Consider the following 21534-nt stretch of genomic DNA (forward strand, 5'->3'; position numbering starts at 1 on the left):
GATTCAAAAACACGAGGATCATTGACAGAATGAAAGTTATTGTGAAATCTTTCATTAAGTATGAAAGGACATAACGTCCCAGGAGAGAAGGCCCCAGGAAACTTTATCCATAGGCCCCCAACCAATATTCTCTCTTATCTCCTTGGACACCCTCCCGCATGGTGCAACTGGTAATGGTAAAAGATCCACAAATATTCTTATTTTGGCTCATTGGGAAGAAGACGCGCAGATCAAATGTACTAATGATCACGTTGATACTTGAGTCCGGATATCATGTGGCTTGAAATAGCTCAAAAAACTAAATGGTAGCCTATTTAGTTCAATGAAAAATATTATGGTAAATATTTATTTCTGTTCCGAGTTTATTACAAACATCCTTCAACTTCTTTTACTTCAGCATCACAAACTCGATTCAGACGTCAATCATGGCCAAAACAAACAGATAGAAGATGAAAAAGAGAGGACGATAAATAGATAAAGAAGAGAAAGAACGAAAGAGAGTTGGAGAGAAAGAGACATAAAGTAGAAAGAATAAGAATAAATCACAGTTCACCATGCATTGCCCCTATATGGATGTAGTGTGCAATATTAGCATTTTTTAGCATAAATCATACATGACCTGTGCACTGCATCCAAACGAATGTGGTCTGCAATATGGATAGCGTATAACTATGAACCACAGATAACCTGTGTGTTGCATCTAAATGAATGTAGGGTGCAATAAGAAAGGATATAACAGAAAAGTCGGCTTTTAGATAACACCCATTTCCCAATCTTTAAAGTCTTTCTTTTGTGCATCCTGATTAACTTTGGACAGAGCCCGAAATAACTATTTTGAGTCAAAACTCCCATAGTCTGGTCACTGAAACGGATTCGCAGAAAAAGGAAGAGATCTCATTGCTTCTCTTCTGGGAGTCTAGTTATTTAACAACCTCTGGATGGAAGATGGGTTTTGGGCGTCCCCCCCATGCTCTATAGAAGAGAAACTCATATTAAAGTCACTTTAAAGTTGAAAAAACAAGAAACCTTCATCATGCATCATAGATACACTTAAAATATCCATACATATATAAGCCCTAGAACTTCAGACAAATATACATGTATATAAGACAACAAGTTGAAATCAAATAGGAATTGCCCAAAGCATAATGATAAAAACAGTTAAAGCCAGAGTTCACGATATTCTGATTGATTGTCGTGGGTAATATGCCTTGAATAGATGGAAAAAGAAATAAGACCCCATTAACATCATAAATATATGAAAATAAAGAACTAGTTTTGAGAGCAAGAGAGACATAAGTTATATGATGCAAGCCCTGGAAGGAGAAAAAAGTTTACAAGTAAAAAATTACAAACTTACTAGGTAGCTTCCTTCCTTATTCATTCTTGATATTTCCCATGCACACGTACTTGATCTGGATGAACAGATCTTTCAGTTTAAATGCAATCGTTCATGTTGAAATTACAGAGGACAATAAGATCAGCGCCTACCTCCAGATACTCATCCATGCCATATTTGGATCCTTCCCTTCCCAGGCCAGACTGTTTTACCCCTCCAAATGGGGCCACCTTTATTAAAAAATAGTAAGTCAAATCAAGGTAAATCAATAGACCATACTCAAATAATGTGTTGGAATATATACTCTTTTATAAAAAATTTTGCGGAGGACAAGAAAAGAAAATTGAGAAGTGGTGAACTCCATAGAGAAGTTGAGATAGATACCGAAAGTCAGGCAAAGAGAATAACAGAACACCCAAACTCACTTTACACAGAGGGTTCTCTATCGTTAATCAGGAATAAGGAACTTAAAATGGGAAATTGCACGACATCCCCTTACCCTAACTCCAGGATGTCTTTTAAGTCAAAAGATAAAAACAACAAGGAAAAGAGATACAGAAAAGGGGAATTCCAGAGAAGCCTTGACTTAATTCACACCCTTCTAATACCTACATAACCATATTTCTTTCCAGATTTTTCCTACCCCTGTGATCCATAATAATCAAACTATCCCTCACCTTCAATGTCTTCCCTGGTTAAAATGACATAAGGTACTCCTGAAGTCAGATGATGAATATTGATTGCAAGAACGAGCTGTATTCATGATTCATTTTTAAAATGGTTTGAAGAATTTACAGAAGTAGTTTCAGAACAGCCCTCACACTAGTACCGATATGCATCAAACAATTTCTACAAAAGACGCATGATTTTGTGTTAGTTTTTTATTTAAAATGCAGAGGTAGGACTTACTTCTGTGGAAATTATGCCTTCATTTACTCCGACAAGCCCATATTCAAGAGCTTCTGCCACCCGCCAAGAACGGGGGATGCTACTCGTAAAGATGTAAGCTGCCAATCCTGTGGCAAAACATACAAAGTCCTGCGTTGTTTTTTATCTGACAAAGACCAATGACTCAAGAATCTTTTCAGAAGTACAAAATCACATGAAACTCAAACACAATGATCCAAATGGAAGTGTTGATCAAAGGTGGCAAAAAACACATCTTTTGAAAAAACTTGGGCAGTGGAAGATTGTTTTTGAAATAAATACTATTACTTCCACTATCAAAAAGATGAATTCATAAGAAACATATTACTTCCAGAATGCACATGGCATGAGACCTGAGTTCCATGACTTGTTCAAGAAAAAATTCAACCAACAGCAACTCTTTGATATCGATTCATGAAAAATGTCAGGATCTTTTTGTATATTCTGAATCAACCTAAATTTAAAGAATCTCAAGATACCAGGTGTGTGGTAGTCCAAGAATAGAAGATGATGAAATCATTTGTCGCTGACAAAAGTGAATCCAGTTCATTCCAATTTAACAATGACCGGTTGCATGCAGCACAGATAATGACTAACAATCCAATAGTATACATGTGAAATAATTCAATGCACACAAGCCAAAACTGACCCGCATTTGTGTCATTGGCTAAGCGAATAGCTTCTTCTTCAGTCCTGAATTTGAGAAGGGGTGCCACGGGTCCAAACACTTCTTCCCTTCAGCCACAAAAACAACATAATACGCTAAGGAGCCATTTGACAAAATAAATCAACTGTCAGTGAAAGAATGAAATTCCGGTTGTTCCAGTCAGCAGACATCCATTTTCCCTTTCTTTATATTGTCTCTCCTCTCTAAAACCCTATACTTCTTGTTATTGTATAATTACCCTTATGGGATCTGGCGATATCAGATCCATCGTATTGGGTCTGCAAAACCCAATCAGTGTAAACCCAGTATAAATACTGGGTGATCATGTTGAACTAACTAAGTCATTTTGTTACTGGTTGAATCCTTTCTCTCTCTCTCTCTCTCTCTTTTCTTGCGGCTAGGGTTTGACCAGGTGGAGATATAGATCCGGGTCGTCCCGGACGGGGACGAAGGACGGGACGGGACGGATTTCGTCCTGACCTACGTCCGACATAATCTCAGGGACGAAGGACGGGACGGTTTTTCGTCCACCGACAAAAAATCCGTCCCGTCCAATTATCTCGGGACGATTTTTCGTACCGTCCAGTCCTCCCGGGACGAATTTTTTCGTCCCGGACGAAAAACACGGGGTCTATATTTTTAATACATTATAATAAATTTCATATTTCTCGGGGAGCAGCGGCAGCGGCCGCTGGGGAGGATTGTTGCGATTCAGATCTTCGTGAAGACTCTGGCGGGGAAGACGATCACGCTCGAGGTTGAATCCTCCGACACAATCGACAATGTCAAGGCAAAGATTCAAGACAAGGAAGGAATTCCCCCTGACCAGCAACGTCTCATCTTCGCTGGATTCATCGCGATCTTCTCTTTTTTTCCCTTCTTCTTCTTCTTCAGCTTGATCTTCTCCCTTTTGTTCATCTTCTTCATCGCGATCTTCTCCTTTTTTTCCTTCTTCTTCTTCTTCTTCAGCTTGATCTTCTCCCTTTTGATCACCTTCTTCATCGTGATCTTCTCCGTTTTCTTCTTCTTCTTCTTCAGCTTGATCTACTCTTCTCCTTCTTCTTCTTCATCGCGATCATCTCCATTTCCTGATCTGAATCGATCGCGTCTCGTTCATCAGGGATCAGCGATGTGAATCGAGCGAGATGGGGCTGGCGCTCCCGGCATCGGCGCTGGGCCTGCTCGTGCTCTTCCGGCGGAGCCCCGACCTCCGCGGCTGCACCGCCCTCCATGCGGCGGCGCTCAAACTCCCCTTCCCTTCTCCTCCCCCGCCTCCCTCTTCCTCTTCAAATCCCTCATCGCCGCCTACGCCCGCAGCGACCATCTCCCCTCCGCCCTCTCCGTCTTCCTCCGCCTCCCCTCCCCCGACGCTATCTCCTTCAACGCCGCCATCACCGCCTGCTCCTCCGCCGGGCACCACCGCTGCGCCCTCCTCCTCATCCGCCGCCTCCTCCGCCATGGCCTCCCCCACTCCTCCGCCACCCTCTCCCTGCTCCTCTCCTCCCTCGCCTACCCCGATGCCACGTGGCAACATCTCAACCGTCGGATGTGAATCCGGCGGTTGTATGCCCAGATTCGTCCGTCCCTCGTCCGGGGGCCTCCGAACGGACGATTTTTTCGTCTCACGGGACGAAAACCGTCCCGTCCGGTGGCCACCGGACGAATTTTAGTCCCATAAGTCGTCCGGAGACCTCTGACGGGACGATTTTTCGTCCCGGGACGAAAAAATCATCCCGTCCGCATCCCGGATGTATAGGTGGAGAAGAAGCCAAAGGGAACAAAAAGCTCCACGACTGCTTCTCTCCAAGATCAGCTGAAAGCTGACAGTTCCCCCCAAGTATGTCTCGTATTTAATAAATATCTTCAAAAAGCTGACAGGTTTAGGTCAGTCTAGGACAATAAAACCGTTGAAAATAAGCAATAAAAAAATAAAAGTTCCTCTGAGTCGACAAAAAGCTGGGTAAACATAGTAAAACTTCAGCTTATCTGTCATTTAGATAGAACTCAAATTACTTCTACTATGCAGTGCGGCAACCAAACAATGGATTTAATTCAGTTAACTAGGTGCATCCTGTGAGTCAATCCATGTGGAGGTATCCAAAGGTCCAGTGATACTGCGAAGTTTCACAACCCCCAGCTAAATGCTTATGGCCACAGGAAAAAGCTAGAAAGAACAGAGAATGAGGTCATTCATACCAGAGTCTCATGTGGAATACATACATTAATGAGCCCATTGTGAAAAAGCCAATAATGGGTCCATAATTCACAAGGACACAAGTGGAAGAGAGAAGAAAATGATAAGAAGACGCAGAAATGATACCGCCGGACGAGAATCGAACCCATGTCTTTGACATGAAAAGATGATCTCCTAACCACTGGACAAAAGGGACAAAACATTCTTGCTCCCACTCATAAACTCAGACCTCAGCTCCATAAGGAGAATAGAAGCGGTAAACTTTGTTTCTATACAAAATTCGACAATTTCCTTCCTAAATGCTCCTCCTTTTTTAACGAACTGTGAAATAAGTGATAAGTACAGTAATCATCCATTTTTAGTTCACTAGTGTGGGGCCAAAAAATCCCAAAGATGTAAGTATAGTAATCCTCTAATGGAATAATAGTACTTATCTTTTTTTTTTTTTGAAAGAAAAGAGGAAAGATCACCCGAACTTGGTGATTATCCCAAAATTAATATTGATACATATGAGCGTGACAAGATACATGCCCGGCTAGCCTTGCCTCTTTTCCCTCCTTTAATTCCTACCGAACCAGTAGGATATACAATTCTCCGCATCATGTAGCACCGAGTCCAGCGACAGTCTTTCCCTTAAATACCACCTCATTACGGTGCACCCATAACGTCCAGAGCACCGCAAGGACCCTTCCCCATCTCAAACGTCCTCTGCCCGCCCTCCCCTGTAGTGAATTCCAGCATGACACGTTTGACATCACGTCCACCCCGCTTAGTTTCTGTGATCTCCAAATGGCCTGCGCAAAAGGACACTAAAAAAAAAAAGGTGAGAACAGTTTTCCTCTCCTAGGCCACACATTGGACACACTGTTGGCGTGTTCGAGATCATGCGCCTTCGGAGCGTACGTATCATAACTCGCCTCCCAATAAGCAACTAACCAAAAATCCACACTTTTAACCGGGACTTTCCGGTTCCATAGGCGTCTACACGTATGGATAGTGTTTGCATCTTCTATCGTACTCACCCAGATCTTCCTGTTAACCTCGCGAACTGAAAGCGGGACGCCCCTCCATACCCAACTGTCCTGTATCCCACTGAAGGGCCGTAGATGCACTATGATCTGTTGCATGTTCAGGAGGTCTTCCAATCTCTGCTCCGACAGCGCACCTGCATAATCGGATTCCATGAGTCGATCCAACATTCTCACACTGAAGCTTCAGGACTCCTTGCGAACATGAATAGAAGGGGGCAAAATTCCCGCATCAGGCCTCAGGCTAACCAGTTGTCTATCCAATATTGAAAACACGCTCTGTCCCATAGTTTGGATTCAAAGAACCCATGAGTTTGCTGGAAAATCTGGCCCATGCCCTGCCAAAAACTGGAGGCCCCTCTGATTGGGATCGATCTCAGTTCCCAACTCAATCGCGTGCCGTACATGTCTCTCAAGACTTTTGTGACCATGTCCTCCTCCAGTCCCATAATCTTGCAGGTGCCATGTTCATCAGTGTCATGTTCATCGTTTGCAGGTGTTGTACTCCCAGTCTGCCATATTTAACTGGTCGGCATTTGTTGACCCGGGCCCGTTCCAGAAGAATCGCCTCATAAGAGCTTCCAATCGATGCCCGACCCCGTTGGGCATCTTGAAAACTGAGAGGTAAAATATTAGTATTGCTGAGAGTACCGATCTCAATAATACCAGTCGGCCCGCTCGTGATAACATTCGACTCTGTGAGCCCCCTAGTCTCCTCTCCACCTTCTCGACCACTGGGATCCAATTCGTGGTTGTCAGCCGCCCACTCTTCAGGGGCAATCCCAGGTAGCTCATTGGGAAGGTCCCGCGATGGGAGTCCCAAAAGCTTCCGAACATTGGGCTTCCTCCTCCGATGTAAAGCCAAACCCCACAAAAGCAGATTTAGATTGGTTGATTTACAAGCCCGAGAAATCTGCGAAGAGATCTAATAATGCTGACAGATTTTGGGCTTCCTCCACTATGCCTTCCATGAAAAAAGTAGTGTCATCCACGAACTGAAGTAGTGGTATACCCGTTGGGAAGCTCACAGATTGGAAACCCTTCAGCTTGCCCCGTGCACATATCTTTACTGTAAAGGTGGTCAGGGCATCTGTTGCCAAGACGAATAAAAGCGGGGCTAGTGGCCATCCCTGTCCAACTCCTCTTTGAGGGTGGATCCAACCTCCCTTTGGTTTACCATTCACGATGACAGAAAAGGAATGTGACGTTGGGAAGACCCATTGCACCCATTCCATCGGGAAGTTTCTTTTCCTCATTGAAGCCCAAAGGAAGCCCCAATCCGGCGTATCGTATGCCTTAGGGGAATCTACTTTCCACATGAAGCCCTTTTTGCCCTCTCTCTACCAAGTTGCTATGATTTCCAATCACTTGCCAAAGTCAATTAGCCAATACCTTTGCAAATATGAGGTAGATGGAGTTTGAGAGAGCTATAGGTCGAAATTCGCCAATCCGAGTGGCCCCTTGGTACTTGGCTAATAGGAAAATATGCAACCTGTTTAAGCGCTCTAAGCCATAGTTGCCTTGTCGAAATTCCGCCAACGTGCCCACCACATCAACTTCAACCATTTCCCAAAACTCGCTAAGGAAGAAGACCAGGAATCCATCTGGTCCTGGCGCGCCTTCTCCATTCAGCCCCTTGATGGCAGCTTTCACTTCCTCCACGGTGAAAGGCCTCACCAGTTCAACCTGTTGACTCCCTGTCACTTTGGTGGCTCCTCTGCCAACCCTTTTCCATTTGCTTGGGGGTCCCCATTTGGAAAAGGCTCGAAAGTGTTCTGCTCGGGCAGCCCCTACTGCCCTTGAGCAAACCATTTCTTGGGTTCCCACTTGCAATTTTAGTATTTGGTTGGAGCGTCTCCTTCCATTTGCTGTGAGATGAAAGAACTGAGTATTTGCGTCTCCCTCCAACCACATTTGTTGAGTTCTTTGCCTACAGTCCATCTCTACTTTTAAATCCCCCACTGCAATAGATTCTTGATAGTTCACTCTCTGCTTCGATTCCTCCCCTGACAGGGGTCTTGTGTCCTCCATGGTGTCAGATACTTGGGGCTTCCATTGTGAGCCATCCATCCAGGCACTGTCAGTCCATGTACTAACCAACATTCGTTTTGTGTCTCACCACCATTCCCTGTAGCATCACTGCGACACATGCACCATCATTGCCTATAGGCTGTGCAGTTTCCAGTATCACACACTGCCTCCATCTGCATCATCATCGTATGAACCACTACCATCTGCGGCATCAGAATGCTTATACCGCCTGCAACCAGAGTGTATGATATTGCCTGCGGCTCTTGCTGCCATTGTCTGCCCACCCGCCTCTGATCTGCACCCCTTGACCTTTCCACACCATCTTTCAGATGACAGCCACAACATACCACAGGCTATTGTACCGCGTGCTCCTGGAACAAGATGGATACCATTGATACGAATCAGGAGTTCTTATCAAGAAGATTGAGATGGAAGAGTAAGCGTGGTGATTAGATCATCGCTAATAACTCAGACGAAGGAAAGGGCTGGAAAGATCATCAGAGGAGGAAGGGGATGTTCTAGTGGATGTCACCTAGAGGAGGATACTGGTGGGATGGACATCACAAAAGAGAGCAGTTAGAAAACCAAACACAACTATTATGTCTTTGTTGCCCTCTTAAAGGAGAAGAATGCTCTATTCGTATGACAGGTACTGTATGAAAACCACCACTGCCCCTGCCAGCCTTTGCTTCTATTCAGGCTGGCTACAGGTCAACAAGTCTCCAATGGTCACCCATTAGCCAATTAAAATGATAACGATCAGCCATTGACTGTTCAACAAGTCTAATTGTTGGAGAGAACAACGAAAGTTAAGGCCAATAGGTTAGTACATGTTACGATGCCTCATCTTCTTCTAGCATACTAATTTGTTCTCCATTAGAGCATACTGTGTTGTAATAATTGCGAATCAATGGCTCAATAAAAATGATTATATCTAATAGAGTCATGCATTTTTAAACAACTCACAGGATAAGACCCTTCGTCATGGCTTCTCCACTGACAGATCAAGACCTATTTCGCAAACAAAATCAAGATGATTCACAACTTCTGGGCATATTTTATAACTCTAACAAGATAAATGTTGCTGATGCGGAGTCACATCACAGCATTTGAAAGTTTCTGTAGGACCAACAGGAAGTTATGCACTCTGGAAATCTCAGTCATCTCTATGATTTTGCCATTGACAAGGTTAACTGTAGCCTAGCAATAAATGATTGGAAATCCTGTCAATGATGCCAACAAACCACACCACTTTATCTACCAAGGTCATGTTATGTTCCTCTCCTTATTTTGACCTCATCCATACAAGTTGTGTTCTGGGTCAAATGCCATCAGGACTGGGACCCATTGTTCTTCCTGTCCTCTCTGATGACTACTGCCAGAGTGACTTTGTATACCATGTAAAAAAACTGTACAAACTGTTATGTATGTTTTGTTCAGTTTCTTCGCAAATCCAGACACAGTTTGACAATGACCTGGAAATCTTCATCTTGGTGCGAATGACATATTTATGTTTGAAACCGTGAGCAACAAGATTGAACTGAATAGGATTGAGCCCAAATCTACTCCTCTCTCTCTCTCAATTCACCATTGAGGGATGTATTGTAGTGTCTCCTCTTTCATGGAAAGTCACTTTCATTCCATGAACAGTTGCATAAGAATGCATTTGAATAACCTTTCTAGTCAGACTCATTAAATAAACTAAATCAATCAGGATTTTACCTACCAACAACATGGATGAATTTTACTAGTTTAGACAACGACCTAAATGAAAAATTCCATGAAAATGCAACTTCTAGCTCTGAGGGAACAAAGAATACCTAGAAATAAGCATCTCCCCATTCACGTGAGTAAGGACCGTAGGCTCATAAAATGTCATCCCCAGACTGTGCCTTCTCCCACCAAGCATTATTTTTGCACCCTGAATTAATAATGCGCTCAAAAATTATAAGTGCAAATATCACCAATATTTTCATTAGAGTAAAAATAAAATGGATACTAAAGAAAGATAAAAGAAGCCTTTATTTCTCTTCATGTTTAGTATTGTCCATGTAGCAATGAATAAAGATAGTAAAATATACACAACCAAAATAATTTTCACAATTTTCAATTATTTAGACTTTCCATCCGAAGTTTTGTAGGCATGAAAAAGAATATAAAATATCTGGACCAACTTATAGGTCATAAGTTGTTAAATCTGATTTTTAACTCATGACATCTTACTCATGAACCAAAAATATTTATGGATCCATTAGGGAAAACAATGTTTCGGTGCCCGGGATATTTATCAATTCGAAGATTTGCCCAAAGTGCTGTTTTTTATTGCCCCAAACCTCCCGTACAAAGTGCAGATAGAATACTGGGCCGGAATTCGAAACAAACAATGCACAACTTCCTGCACATACTATGCGTTGCCCAAAACACTATAGGCAAGACTTCCTGCAGTTAGAATCTTTCTCCCACACACAATAGGAGAGGTTAAGGGCCCACACGCTGTCCCTTATTAATTAATTATTAACCTATTTTGAGCCATTAATGGTATTTATTTACAAGTTTTTTCCTTGGCAGTGGTTGCCTCAGGGGGGCGGCAGCATGGCTGTAGTGCCCATCTCATGATGGCAATGGTAGCCAGGCCTACGACAGACGGTAATGAGATCTTAGGTGGTTCCAGCAGGCTTGTACTATCAAGTACTCAAACCTAGGTGGTGAGGACTGAGGAGTCTCCTTACACTCAGCTAGTTGACTGAATTGATGTAAAAGAAAATACTACTTTATAAAATTCAATCAGGGAATAACCGAACAGGGGAATTTGGTATATGGGGGATGGGGGTCAATGGGCAGCTCAAAATATTCTAACTGAACCGAACCGCCTATCACCCTATCGATACATTTGAGATGAACCCTATTTCATGATGCAATTCATTGCAACTGATTCCCAATATGTGTGAACAGACATTTGAGGGAAGTGTAAAACCAGAAAAGAGATGAATTTTAAGCTGAGACTCAATCTCTCATTTAAGAGAATATGCAGAAGTACAATTTTCTAACTAGGATCACTGCCCCTTATCCTTTACTAACAGATAGTAAACAGTAATGACAAAGTGTCATATAAAACACCCAGTTTCCTAATACCCTGTAGCTTTCATAAAATGATAATCCCAATTGTGTTTCCACAAAAGATGATGGCCAGAATATGAAGTACACTGTTTGACCGCTGAAAAGAAAGGAATGGGGAAACACATCTTCTAGTCTACATCTTCGATGATACGAAGATATAATCTTTCTGTGTATGTCTATCGATGTTTTCTATAACATATTGATGCATGTGGAATAACCATGATTATCAATGAGCAACTATAAAAAGCAAATCGACAAAATTCACTTTTTTAACACAATGATAAAAGCATCATTTTTCAGAAAAAATATTCAAGAAACATCATTTGAAACAAACAGAATCACCTTTGAGGTGGCATCACTAATGAAGGATTCAACCTACAAAATTTCAAACATAATTTTTTCAGCAAAAGACCAATGATCAACAATAAAAAACATTCTCCTAAATATCTGCTACAATTCAGCAGGTTAATTCTTAGACAGCTACATCTAAAGGCCAACTGCCCCTCGATGTGGAAATTCTGAGATACAGTATATGCTTGAAAATAAGCATTTAAACATTATAAATTCCAGGTCTCGGTTTTTCAAAAAAAATAAAAATTAAATTCCAGGTCTCAAGAAATAAAAAATATTGACATATCCCTGAAAATGTGCTAAGGTCTGGGCCCTTCAACTACAGTTGAGACAATAAATCATTGGGTTTCAAATAGATAAAATCATGTAATCAAATAGCACAGCCATTAACACATTTCACATGTTTCATATTTCTATCCAGAAACTGGGTGAAAGAACAGCATAAACGAACTGCTAAACTTCACCAGAACCACTATCCCTTAAACTTCCACAACCTTCTAAAATTATAGGTCTATAATAAAACATAGAGCATTCGTTCAAGGTCAACAATATAAATCAAATATAATCAACCTTCTGAACAGCAGCTTCATTGATTAGAGGTCCCTGCATAAATTGAAGAAGTGATTTTGTTAATGGCACCGGCACTGGACTATGAGAAAACATAGATCTCCCAAACAATAAAAAGGGCCAAGATAAGAAATATAGATCTCTTGAACATGGATCCTGAACAAGAGCCCTACGACCTGGCTCTGATACTATGAAAGTTAGAAACTTCATCATATAATCAAATAAGGATTACATGAGACATTCAAGAGAGATAGTGTGTGAGAGCCTAGGCCCATAGATCCATAACAGAAACCTAGGATGTTTTATAATTCTAGAAACAGTTAATTTCAGCACGAAGAGCATGAAGCCCTTTTTTTTAAATACAAATTCATGACGTAATTTTTTTTTTTTGAAAACATATGAGGCGATCACCCGAACAAATCGGTAACCACCTGACAAGTACATAGTTCGAGCCCTAGGATTCTATTACATGTGTTGAACTCCATGCTAGGGCTTGGAGGAAGGAGAGGAAATGAAATCCTTAACTAGAATGTACATGAGGAGGGGTATATATACCCTAGGAGAGAGAGAGGAGAGAGAAAGAGTTAGTAGTGATAGGGAGGAGGAGTGGGTTTATAGAACATGACCCAGAGAGAGAGAGGTCCTCTCACTAAGCCCCCAGCGCAGGTATGGATGTCATCCATGCCAAGCTGCTCCTTGAAGAAGTAGCGGCTGGCTGATGAATACGAGCGAGTAGGCCCGAGCGGCGCCCCAAGAAGTACCGACCAAGGGCCTTGATTGATCTCAACTCGCGCAGGAGGAGGCGCCGGCGTGGCGGCGCGGTGTCCCGTCGGTGGTGTGAGGATGTCGCCCACATAAAACGACCAGATAGCGACCCCGCCCGCCGGGCGGGGAAGAAAGTGGCTTCCCCCCATTGCTCGGTGTACCTTCCCCGGCGCGCCAGCATGGCTGGAAGCCGGCCGAACCACATCTGTGACAGGTGACATTGGAGAGGCGAGGAAAGAGGAATAAGGGATGAAAGCATTTATACGACTTTCTGAGGGTAAAGAAGCGCATTTGGCGGCGGGCAGGGAACCGGGCGGGAGAGCGTCGTGTCATGAACATATGCCCGTCGGCCAAAAAAGTAGCGGGGAGGGAAGGCCCGTGAGTGCGGACTTGACAACGACCAAGGCAACCGGTGCCCCGGCAAAGCGGAGGGCTGAACTGGAGAGGATGAGGATTACTTGGTTGATGAGATGAGGCCAGCCCGTCCACGGAGGGGTCCACAGTCCCGGGGATGAGGTAGGGTGGTCCAGGGAAGTCACGGGCGATCGGCGTGACCGACATCGCAATCGCCTTCTGCTCAAGGCTCGACGTCCTCGTGGCCGCGTGGACGGGTGGGAAATCGATGGAAATCCGGCTGGTTGGCGTTGGTGGTTGGCGTAGTGGCGCGCGTTATCGGACCGAACCGGAAATAGTCCTTCGAAAAGTGTCTGACATGGTGAGAAGGGCAGAGTGGCGCGACAGGCGCTGAAACGAGGCTTAACCCCGGGGGCAACGTGTAACGGTGGCACCATCAAAGAGATCAAGAACCCCGTTGTCCACGGTGAAGACCAGGCTGGCCCATACATCGCCATGAATGCGATATGAATATGAATGCGATGAAGTCAGGAAGAGGAAGGAGGAGAGGAAGGAGGCCGGGGATGCATGCGCCAGCGTTGCAGAGGAAACAACAGAAGAACACAACAAGCGGTAAATGTCGGTGGAAAAAAATTTTCAAAAACATGAAGAGCGGATGCGAGCAGCTGGTAGTAGAGTGAAACGTCTCGCGTTGGTCTCGGCTTGTCAGCAGCCACATGCCGGGGTTCCCGACCCGCCCTGCACATCCAACAGCAATAGGCCATCGGCGCGCCTTTAGCGCTTCTTCCCCACCTTGCAAGTCAAAAGATCCAGACATCAATGTGGACGAGGCAATGGAACATCGGGCAGGTACGAACGGTGACATAAATAAGGTCTGGAGGAGGGGGAAACGGGAACGGGGCGTGCCAATATGCTCCCCAGCCATGGATCGACCCGCGATACCAGTCCTGCGTCGGTCCCCCCACCGCCGTGTGGAGGGCGCCGACCACCGGTGCGCGCTGCAGAGGCACGAGAGGTGGGTTGGCGGGGGGTCTTATGCTCTGTGGCCCAGTATCAAGCACGGTGTGAAAACCGGTCTGCGTGGGGGCCAGCTGGGAGCTGAGACGGACAAAGTTAGATCAGGTGGTCATTAGTCATGGCTGGATGGTGGGAGAGCCAGGCGACGGCCGGGGCTGGGGGGCAAGGAGGCTGGGCGGCTGCGACTGGCGCGAGGCAGCAGGCAGGAGCCGATGATGACGAGGCGCCACCGATCCCGGCGGTACTGTCAAATTTTCTTGATGCACCGGGCCTCAAACCTCCCTTAACCAGACCATCCCATCGAAACGAGGTCGGGAGTGAAGAGGTGAAGAGCCCGGACATCCATCCGCGCCATATTTCATTCAGCTTGGCGAAATGACATGTAGCGAGCTTGAGAGCATGGCGTCCAGCGCGCACGGATCCCCCTCTCACTAACAACATGTATACATTTTCCTCTTCCCTCTTCATCCCCGTCACGAGGAAAACCATGATGCTCGGAGACCTACCTCATGGGCGAGCCCGTCTGTAGAGGCCTTCCCCCCTCAGAAGATCACCTCATTTCTGTGTAGCCAGATTCCCCAGAGCACTGTCAGCGCTCGGCCCCCCACTTCTCTATGACTGGGACCGGTCCTCTGCATAGACTCCCACAAGGCCTCCTTTGATGATGTGTTCACCGCCAACTGTGCTTGGTTGGCCCAAACTGTGAGAAAGGGCATCCAAAAAATAAATGATTACAATCTTCGTCATTTCTCGTGCACAACACGCATACCGTCACGGCATCTGGATACATCCTCTTGAGAAAGATGCGGATCATCAGTCTCTTTCGGAGCAAGAGCCACCCAAAATCTTGGCCTTAAGCGGAACCTTAAGATGCCAGATGGCTCGACACTCCTGGATCATATTTTTGTCTTCCTCGTTGCTCTGTCAGATCCGTGCATAGGCTTTCCCCACTTAGAATGGAGCTGTTGTCCAATCCCAACCATCTGATTCCCCCGGGTTAGGGCGGATCTGATTTAGAGCTTGTTGCAAGCCCAAGAAATCAGTTAGTCATTGTTAGTGTGACGTCATAGGGTTAGTGGGTCCCTGTTCTATAAGGCCCACTAACCCCACTTATCCCTTAACTATTCTAGGGTATATATACCCTCTTCTTGTAACTTGCTCATTATCAACGAGTATTCTTCTTCTTCTCCCTTGACATGGTATCAGAGCCCTAGGCTCTTACTCGATTTGGTCCCTGTGGAACACGTTGTTTCCAGTGTTTCTTCTTCCACGTTGTTTCCAAGTGCCGCCGTCCACTGCCGTCCGCTGCCGTCCGCTGCCGTCCGCTGCCGTCGGACATTCGTCGGACATTCATCGGACATTCGTCGGATTGTCTTCGGACACTCTTCGTCGGTTTTTCCAGCGGTTGATTTGCGGTTTTTTCATCTTCGATCTGTTTTTCCGGCCGGAAATCCGCCGGAAAACCGCCGGAAATCGACCCTAACAGGCCGCCGGAGGGGTCGCGGACGGGAGAAACCGTCGCGGACGGACCCGCCTCCGCGACGTCAACCGGACGTCACGTACCGTCAACCGGACGGTTCTAAACGTCATCCGTCCGACTGTGACGTCATCCCGAGGCTGAATTCGTCATCCAGACTCGTCATCTGTCATCCGGCGCCGTTTCTTCTGTCCTCCGACGCCGTTTCTGCTGCCTGTGCACCGTCCGTGTAACCAGTGATGGCAGAACTCAAACCGACTGCCTCGAACGTCGAGAATTTGCCCGCTGACCTTACCTACACAGAGGCGGACTTTGCGGACAAGCTTCCCTCAAGCAAAATCGGCACGCCACTCCCCGTCCCGGTGGACAGTCAGCGCCTTCGTGGCCCGAACATCCTACAATGGATGACATTTGTCGAGACCACTCTGCAGGCTCGTCTCCTCTTCAAGCATTGCACGCATCCACCTGTACCGAAGACGAGCCCGTGCTTCTCCGCATGGCAGGCCAAGGAGCATTTCATCCGCGGTTGGCTTCTCAATCAAACCCTGCATCCGGAGATTTACTCCAAATTCCGGAACCGCCTAACCGTCAAAGCTTTTTGGGACCAAGCACGTTCATTTGGGGGTTCCGACCAGAACAATTGGCGTCTCTTCCGGATCTCGACTTCCTTGAGCAAGATTGTTCAGGGAACTATGTCTATCGCCGACTATGCTATGGCTCACCGGGAGAAATGGGATGATATTGACTATTATGCCCCGGGTGAAGGGACGGACAATGCAGATCGACGTGTTACCGTACGGCTCCGTCTCATGGGATTCTTGGCTGGCCTGAATCCTGTGTATGATGCCATCAGTAGTCAGGCCCTGAAGCGCGCCGAAGGCCTTCCAGACTTCGACTCACTTGTCCAGGAACTCACTGAAGCGGAAAGCCATTCTCAGTTTCGGCAGTCCACTCCCGTGGATCCCATATCGGACTCCTCTGCCCTTCTCACCCGCCCGTCTTCGACTCCCACTGGACCGGGACCGGAGAAGGTACTTCCAAAGTGTGATTACTGTGGGAAGTTTGGGCATATCAAGCCCAACTGTTTCAAGCGCCTCAATCGCGAGTCCCGGGGCCCGCCAAAGAAAAGAGAACCTAAGGAAGCAAAGGACAAGGCTCTCATTGCCGAGACCTCTACTTCTGGGTCTACTTCCGTCGACCAGCTGACGGCAGAGGTAGCCCGTCTCACCGCCATGGTGTCAGCCATGCAGTCCCAGTCCACGGCTTCCTTCGGCAATTTCGGTGGGTCATCGTCTCCTTCATCTGGTGATTGGTATTGTGGAACGTCCGCTCTCACCGCGCCACTTCTGTCGGATACCACCTGGGTGATTGACTCGGGAGCTACCGAGCATATGACTCCGTTCAATCACAGATTCGTGTCCTACACGAAGCATGATGGGGGTCGGTCAGTCCTTACAGCGGGTGGAGGCAGACTTCGGGTCGCCGGTATTGGGGCAATCCATGTGGACGGCCTCGGTGTGGTCACGAATGTTCTGCATGTGCCATCCCTTCGTGCTGTGCTTATGTCTCCTCAGCGTCTTGTTGATTCACTTTATTGCTCCTTTCACCTTTAGCCTGATGGGATGTTCTTGTCTGACAAGGTGGGGAGGACTATTACGATTAGACGGGACCGAGACTTGCTGCTGCTGGACGGTGGGGGCAGTTCGTGTCTGATGATACAGCGGAGCCCGAGTGATGCTGCGGAGCAGAGACGTGGTCGCCTCCAACTTGCCCATCAGCGGCTGGGACACCCGCCCTTCCTTATTCTACAGCGTTTGTTTCCGGATTTGTGTAAGGGGTTGGACCCGAAGACGTTTGTTTGTGACAGTTGTCAGTTGGCGAAGCATCGCCGTGCTTCTTTCTCTCCATCCACCTCTCACACGACAGTCCCACTATATCGGATTCATAGTGATGTGTGGGGACCTGCTCCACAAGCCGGCCTCAAGGGACACCGGTGGTTTCTGATTTTCGTGGATGAGGCCACTCGGTATACCTGGACTTACCTTCTTGTGGCGAAATCGGCTGTTGCGGCGACTGTTCAGCAGTTTGTTGCGATGATTAAGACGCAGTTTGGTCGTAAAATTCAGCGGTTCCACTCCGACAACGCTCGAGATTTCTTTAACATCGAACTGGATTCGTTCTTTGCCTCTCAGGGCATTCTTCACGAGTCATCTTGTGTTGCTACTCCGGAGCAGAACGGGATTGCTGAACGTCGGATTGGCTATGTGACATCGACGGCTCGCACCTTGTTGCTGAATTATAATGTACCATGGAGCTATTGGAGTGAGGCGACACTTACGGCATCTCACCTCGTCAATCGCCTTCCATCATCGAGCATCGAGTTCGGCATTCCTATTGATCGGATGGAAGCGGCCTTCCCGGACGTGAAACTTCGCACGGACCTTCTTCCATGAGTCTTTGGATGCACCGCATACGTCCACGACACCACACCGGGCTTGACGAAGCTCGACGCCAAGGCACTAAAATGTGTCTTCGTGGGCTATTCTTCGCTCCAAAAAGGGTATCGTTGCTACCACCCGTCCTCTCGACGATTCTTTGTCTCCGCGAATGTTATGTTCGCGGAGTTCCGACCCTTTTTTGGAGCCACCTCCTCTTCACCTGGCCCTACGCTTGGTGAGGATCCTTTGTCTCCCCACTTGGAGATAATTCCTTTTACGTCTGAGGAACCCACAGTTCCTAACTTATCTCCTCCTCCTGTTCCACCTTCACTTGAACTTCCTGCTCCTCCGTCGGAGAGTCCTTCGGTGACGCCTACCGTGGACCCTTCTACGGACTTCTCCTTGCCATCCTCATCGACTTCGCAGTCCCCTTCTTCTCATCCCCCTGATGAGTCTATCCTGCTTGATGGATCACCCTCTCCTGCTTCCGCTCCTCTGTCGGGTGATCCATCTCCTTCGTCCTTATCTGACGACGACGACGATGCTGATCTGCCCATTGCTATCCGAAAAGGGGTTCGCAAGTGCACCAGCACTCCCCTCTATCCTCTTGCGCACTATCTGTCTTTCGAACGGCTGAGTACTCCCTACCAGCTGTTTCTCTCCCGCATCGATTCGGATCCCGTACCACGCTGCCTTGCTGACGCTATCGCTTCTCCTCGTTGGAAGGCGGCGATGGACGAAGAGATGCATGCCTTGCTCAAAAATCGTACTTGGGATGTCGTGCCACTACCACCAGGCAAGCAAACCGTGAGCTGCAAGTGGATCCACGCCAAGAAGCATCATGCGGATGGCACTCTTGAGCGTCTCAAGTCTCGGCTTGTAGCGCGGGGATTCACGCAGTCCTACGGTGTTGATTATTTCGAGACATTCTCTCCGGTGGCCAAGATGGACACCGTTCGACTGTTGCTTGCACTGGCGGCCCACTTCCAGTGGGTTATTCGGCAATTCGATGTCAAGAATGCCTTTCTGCATGGGGATTTGACTGAGGAAGTCTATATGCGACACCCTCCTGGGTATCCGGGCCCACCGGGGACAGCTTGTCTCCTGCAAAAGTCTCTCTACGGACTGAAGCAGTCTCCCCGGATGTGGTTCGGACGATTCTCCTCCGTCATGCGTGCTCAAGGGTATATTCAAAGTAATGGTGATGCGACTCTCTTCTTCCACCATGGACCTGGAGGGATTGCGATTCTCTCGGTATACGTCGATGATATGTTGATCACCGGGTCAGATGTTCAGGAGGCATCCCGCCTTTCTGCTGCTCTTGCTGCCGAGTTCGAGATCAAGGCCCTTGGACCCTTGAGGTACTTTCTTGGACTGGAGGTGGCGTACTCGTCTCGGGGTATCTTTGTATCCCAGCAGAAGTATGCCGTTGATTTGTTGAAGCTCACAGGCATGGTTGACTGTGCACCGGTGAGTACTCCTATTGACCCAAACGTCAAATTGGGCAAAGGGGAGGACTCACCCCCGGTGAATCATCGCCAGTATCAGCAGTTGGTGGGGAAGCTCTTGTACCTCACTCATACGAGGCCAGACATCAGTTTCGTCGTGAATCTTCTCAGCCAGTTTATGCATGAGCCACATGAGATCCATCGACAGGCAGCCCATCGGGTCTTTGCGTACCTGAAGGGTTGTCCCGGAAAAGGCTTGTTGTTTCCTTGCAGCTCCGACAAGACCGTCAAAGTCTACACCGATGCTGATTTCGCTGGGTCGGTGACCGACTACCGATCCACGACAGGGTACTGCACTTTTATCTTCGGTAGTCTTGTTACTTGGAAGAGCCGCAAACAAGACAAAGTATCCCGCTCCAGTGCGGAAGCCGAGTACCGCGCTCTTGCCGATGGGGCCTCGGAAGGCCAGTGGATATATGGGATACTCCGCGAGTTACGCGTTGAGTATGCCGCCCCAATCCACTTCTTCTGTGACAACAAGTCTACCATTGCCCTGGCAAAGAATCCCGGTCAACAGGGTCGAATCAAGCACATGGAACGCGACCGCTACTTCTTCAAGGAGCGGATGGACGAGGGGATCTTCGACCTCGATTTTGTTGCTTCATCCGACCAGGCCGCCGACGTACTCACCAAGGGACTGTCCAACCCCCTACTTGTCCGTGCAGTCTCCAAGCTCGGCATGGATGATATCCACACCTCACTTGCGGGGGGCTGTTAGTGTGACGTCATAGGGTTAGTGGGTCCCTGTTCTATAAGGCCCACTAACCCCACTTATCCCTTAACTATTCTAGGGTATATATACCCTCTTCTTGTAACTTGCTCATTATCAACGAGTATTCTTCTTCTTCTCCCTTGACAGTCATTGGTCTGACAAGGCACCTTCAACCCTTGGATTCCAGGTACTGTCCCAGCATTCACCTACTGTAGCCTCAGGGCATTGTGCGAGTGCAAATAGAGGGAATGCTTCTCGCAAGGGACCGCTCAACGACCAAGGGTCTGTCCAGAATTTAAAGAGAGAGCCATTGCCTATTCGGACAGAGTAGAATTCCCGGACCTTAGGGATGATTTTTTTGAAGCCTTGCCAGAATGTTGACGCCCCCTTTATTGGGGCTATTTTCTTATCCCAGTTCAATCCCCGACTATACTTGTCCCTCAAGATCCGTATGGTGAGGTCATCGCTTGGTTGCATGGTCCTAGTCACCCACTTTGCTAATAATGCCGTATTCATGCTTTGGATATGCAATACTCCTAGTCCGCCATGTTTGGTGGGCCTGCATACGGTATCCCATGCAACCAGTGCAAGGCCTCGACTCTGATCGGTACCAATGCCTTTCTAGAGGAAGCGTCTCGTCAAGCCTTCGAGTCTCTGGCTGCTTCTAGTAGGCATCTTGAATACAACGAGATAGAATATAGGGATCGCTGACAGGACCGTCCTCAATAGCACCAACCGACACCTCTGGACAACACTTTGGCTTGCCATCCTTCCAACCGCCTCTCGACCTTCTCTATCATCGGCAGCCAATCCGCCTTAGTCATACGCCCTCTAGTTAACGGCAGACCCAGATATCTCATAGGGAGGCTACCAATCGGTGTTCCCAGCGCCTCTACACATTGAGCCTCCTCCTCCAAGGAAAGGCCACAGCTCACAAATGCAGACTTAGCCTGATTGACGCGTAGGCCCGAGAAGTCCGCGAATAGGTCGAGTAACATGGACAGGTTTTTTGCCTCCTCTACAGAGCCTTGTACAAAAAAAG

At 47.1% G+C, this 21534-nt stretch overlaps 1 protein-coding gene across 3 annotated transcripts in view; it reads right to left on the reverse strand.

Moving 5' to 3' along the window:
• Positions 1-733: 733 nt before the first annotated feature.
• The window catches only part of ALDH5F1 (aldehyde dehydrogenase 5F1), a 58518-nt gene continuing 37717 nt past the window's right edge, over positions 734-21534 (reverse strand). For all 3 annotated transcript variants that reach the window (XM_078576587.1, XM_078576588.1, XM_078576586.1), the window contains 8 exons: positions 12225-12257; positions 11646-11678; positions 10007-10107; positions 2916-3001; positions 2249-2355; positions 1492-1569; positions 1361-1415; positions 734-972 (listed from right to left, as the gene is read on the reverse strand). In XM_078576587.1, the coding sequence (XP_078432713.1) occupies positions 1377-1415; positions 1492-1569; positions 2249-2355; positions 2916-3001; positions 10007-10107; positions 11646-11678; positions 12225-12257 (477 nt within the window). In that variant the 3' untranslated portion in view covers positions 734-972; positions 1361-1376. The remainder of the gene's footprint in view (positions 973-1360; positions 1416-1491; positions 1570-2248; positions 2356-2915; positions 3002-10006; positions 10108-11645; positions 11679-12224; positions 12258-21534) is intronic.

The sequence above is a fragment of the Wolffia australiana genome, chromosome 6, assembly GCF_029677425.1.
Source record: "Wolffia australiana isolate 7733 chromosome 6, ASM2967742v1".
Lineage (NCBI taxonomy): Eukaryota > Viridiplantae > Streptophyta > Magnoliopsida > Alismatales > Araceae > Wolffia > Wolffia australiana.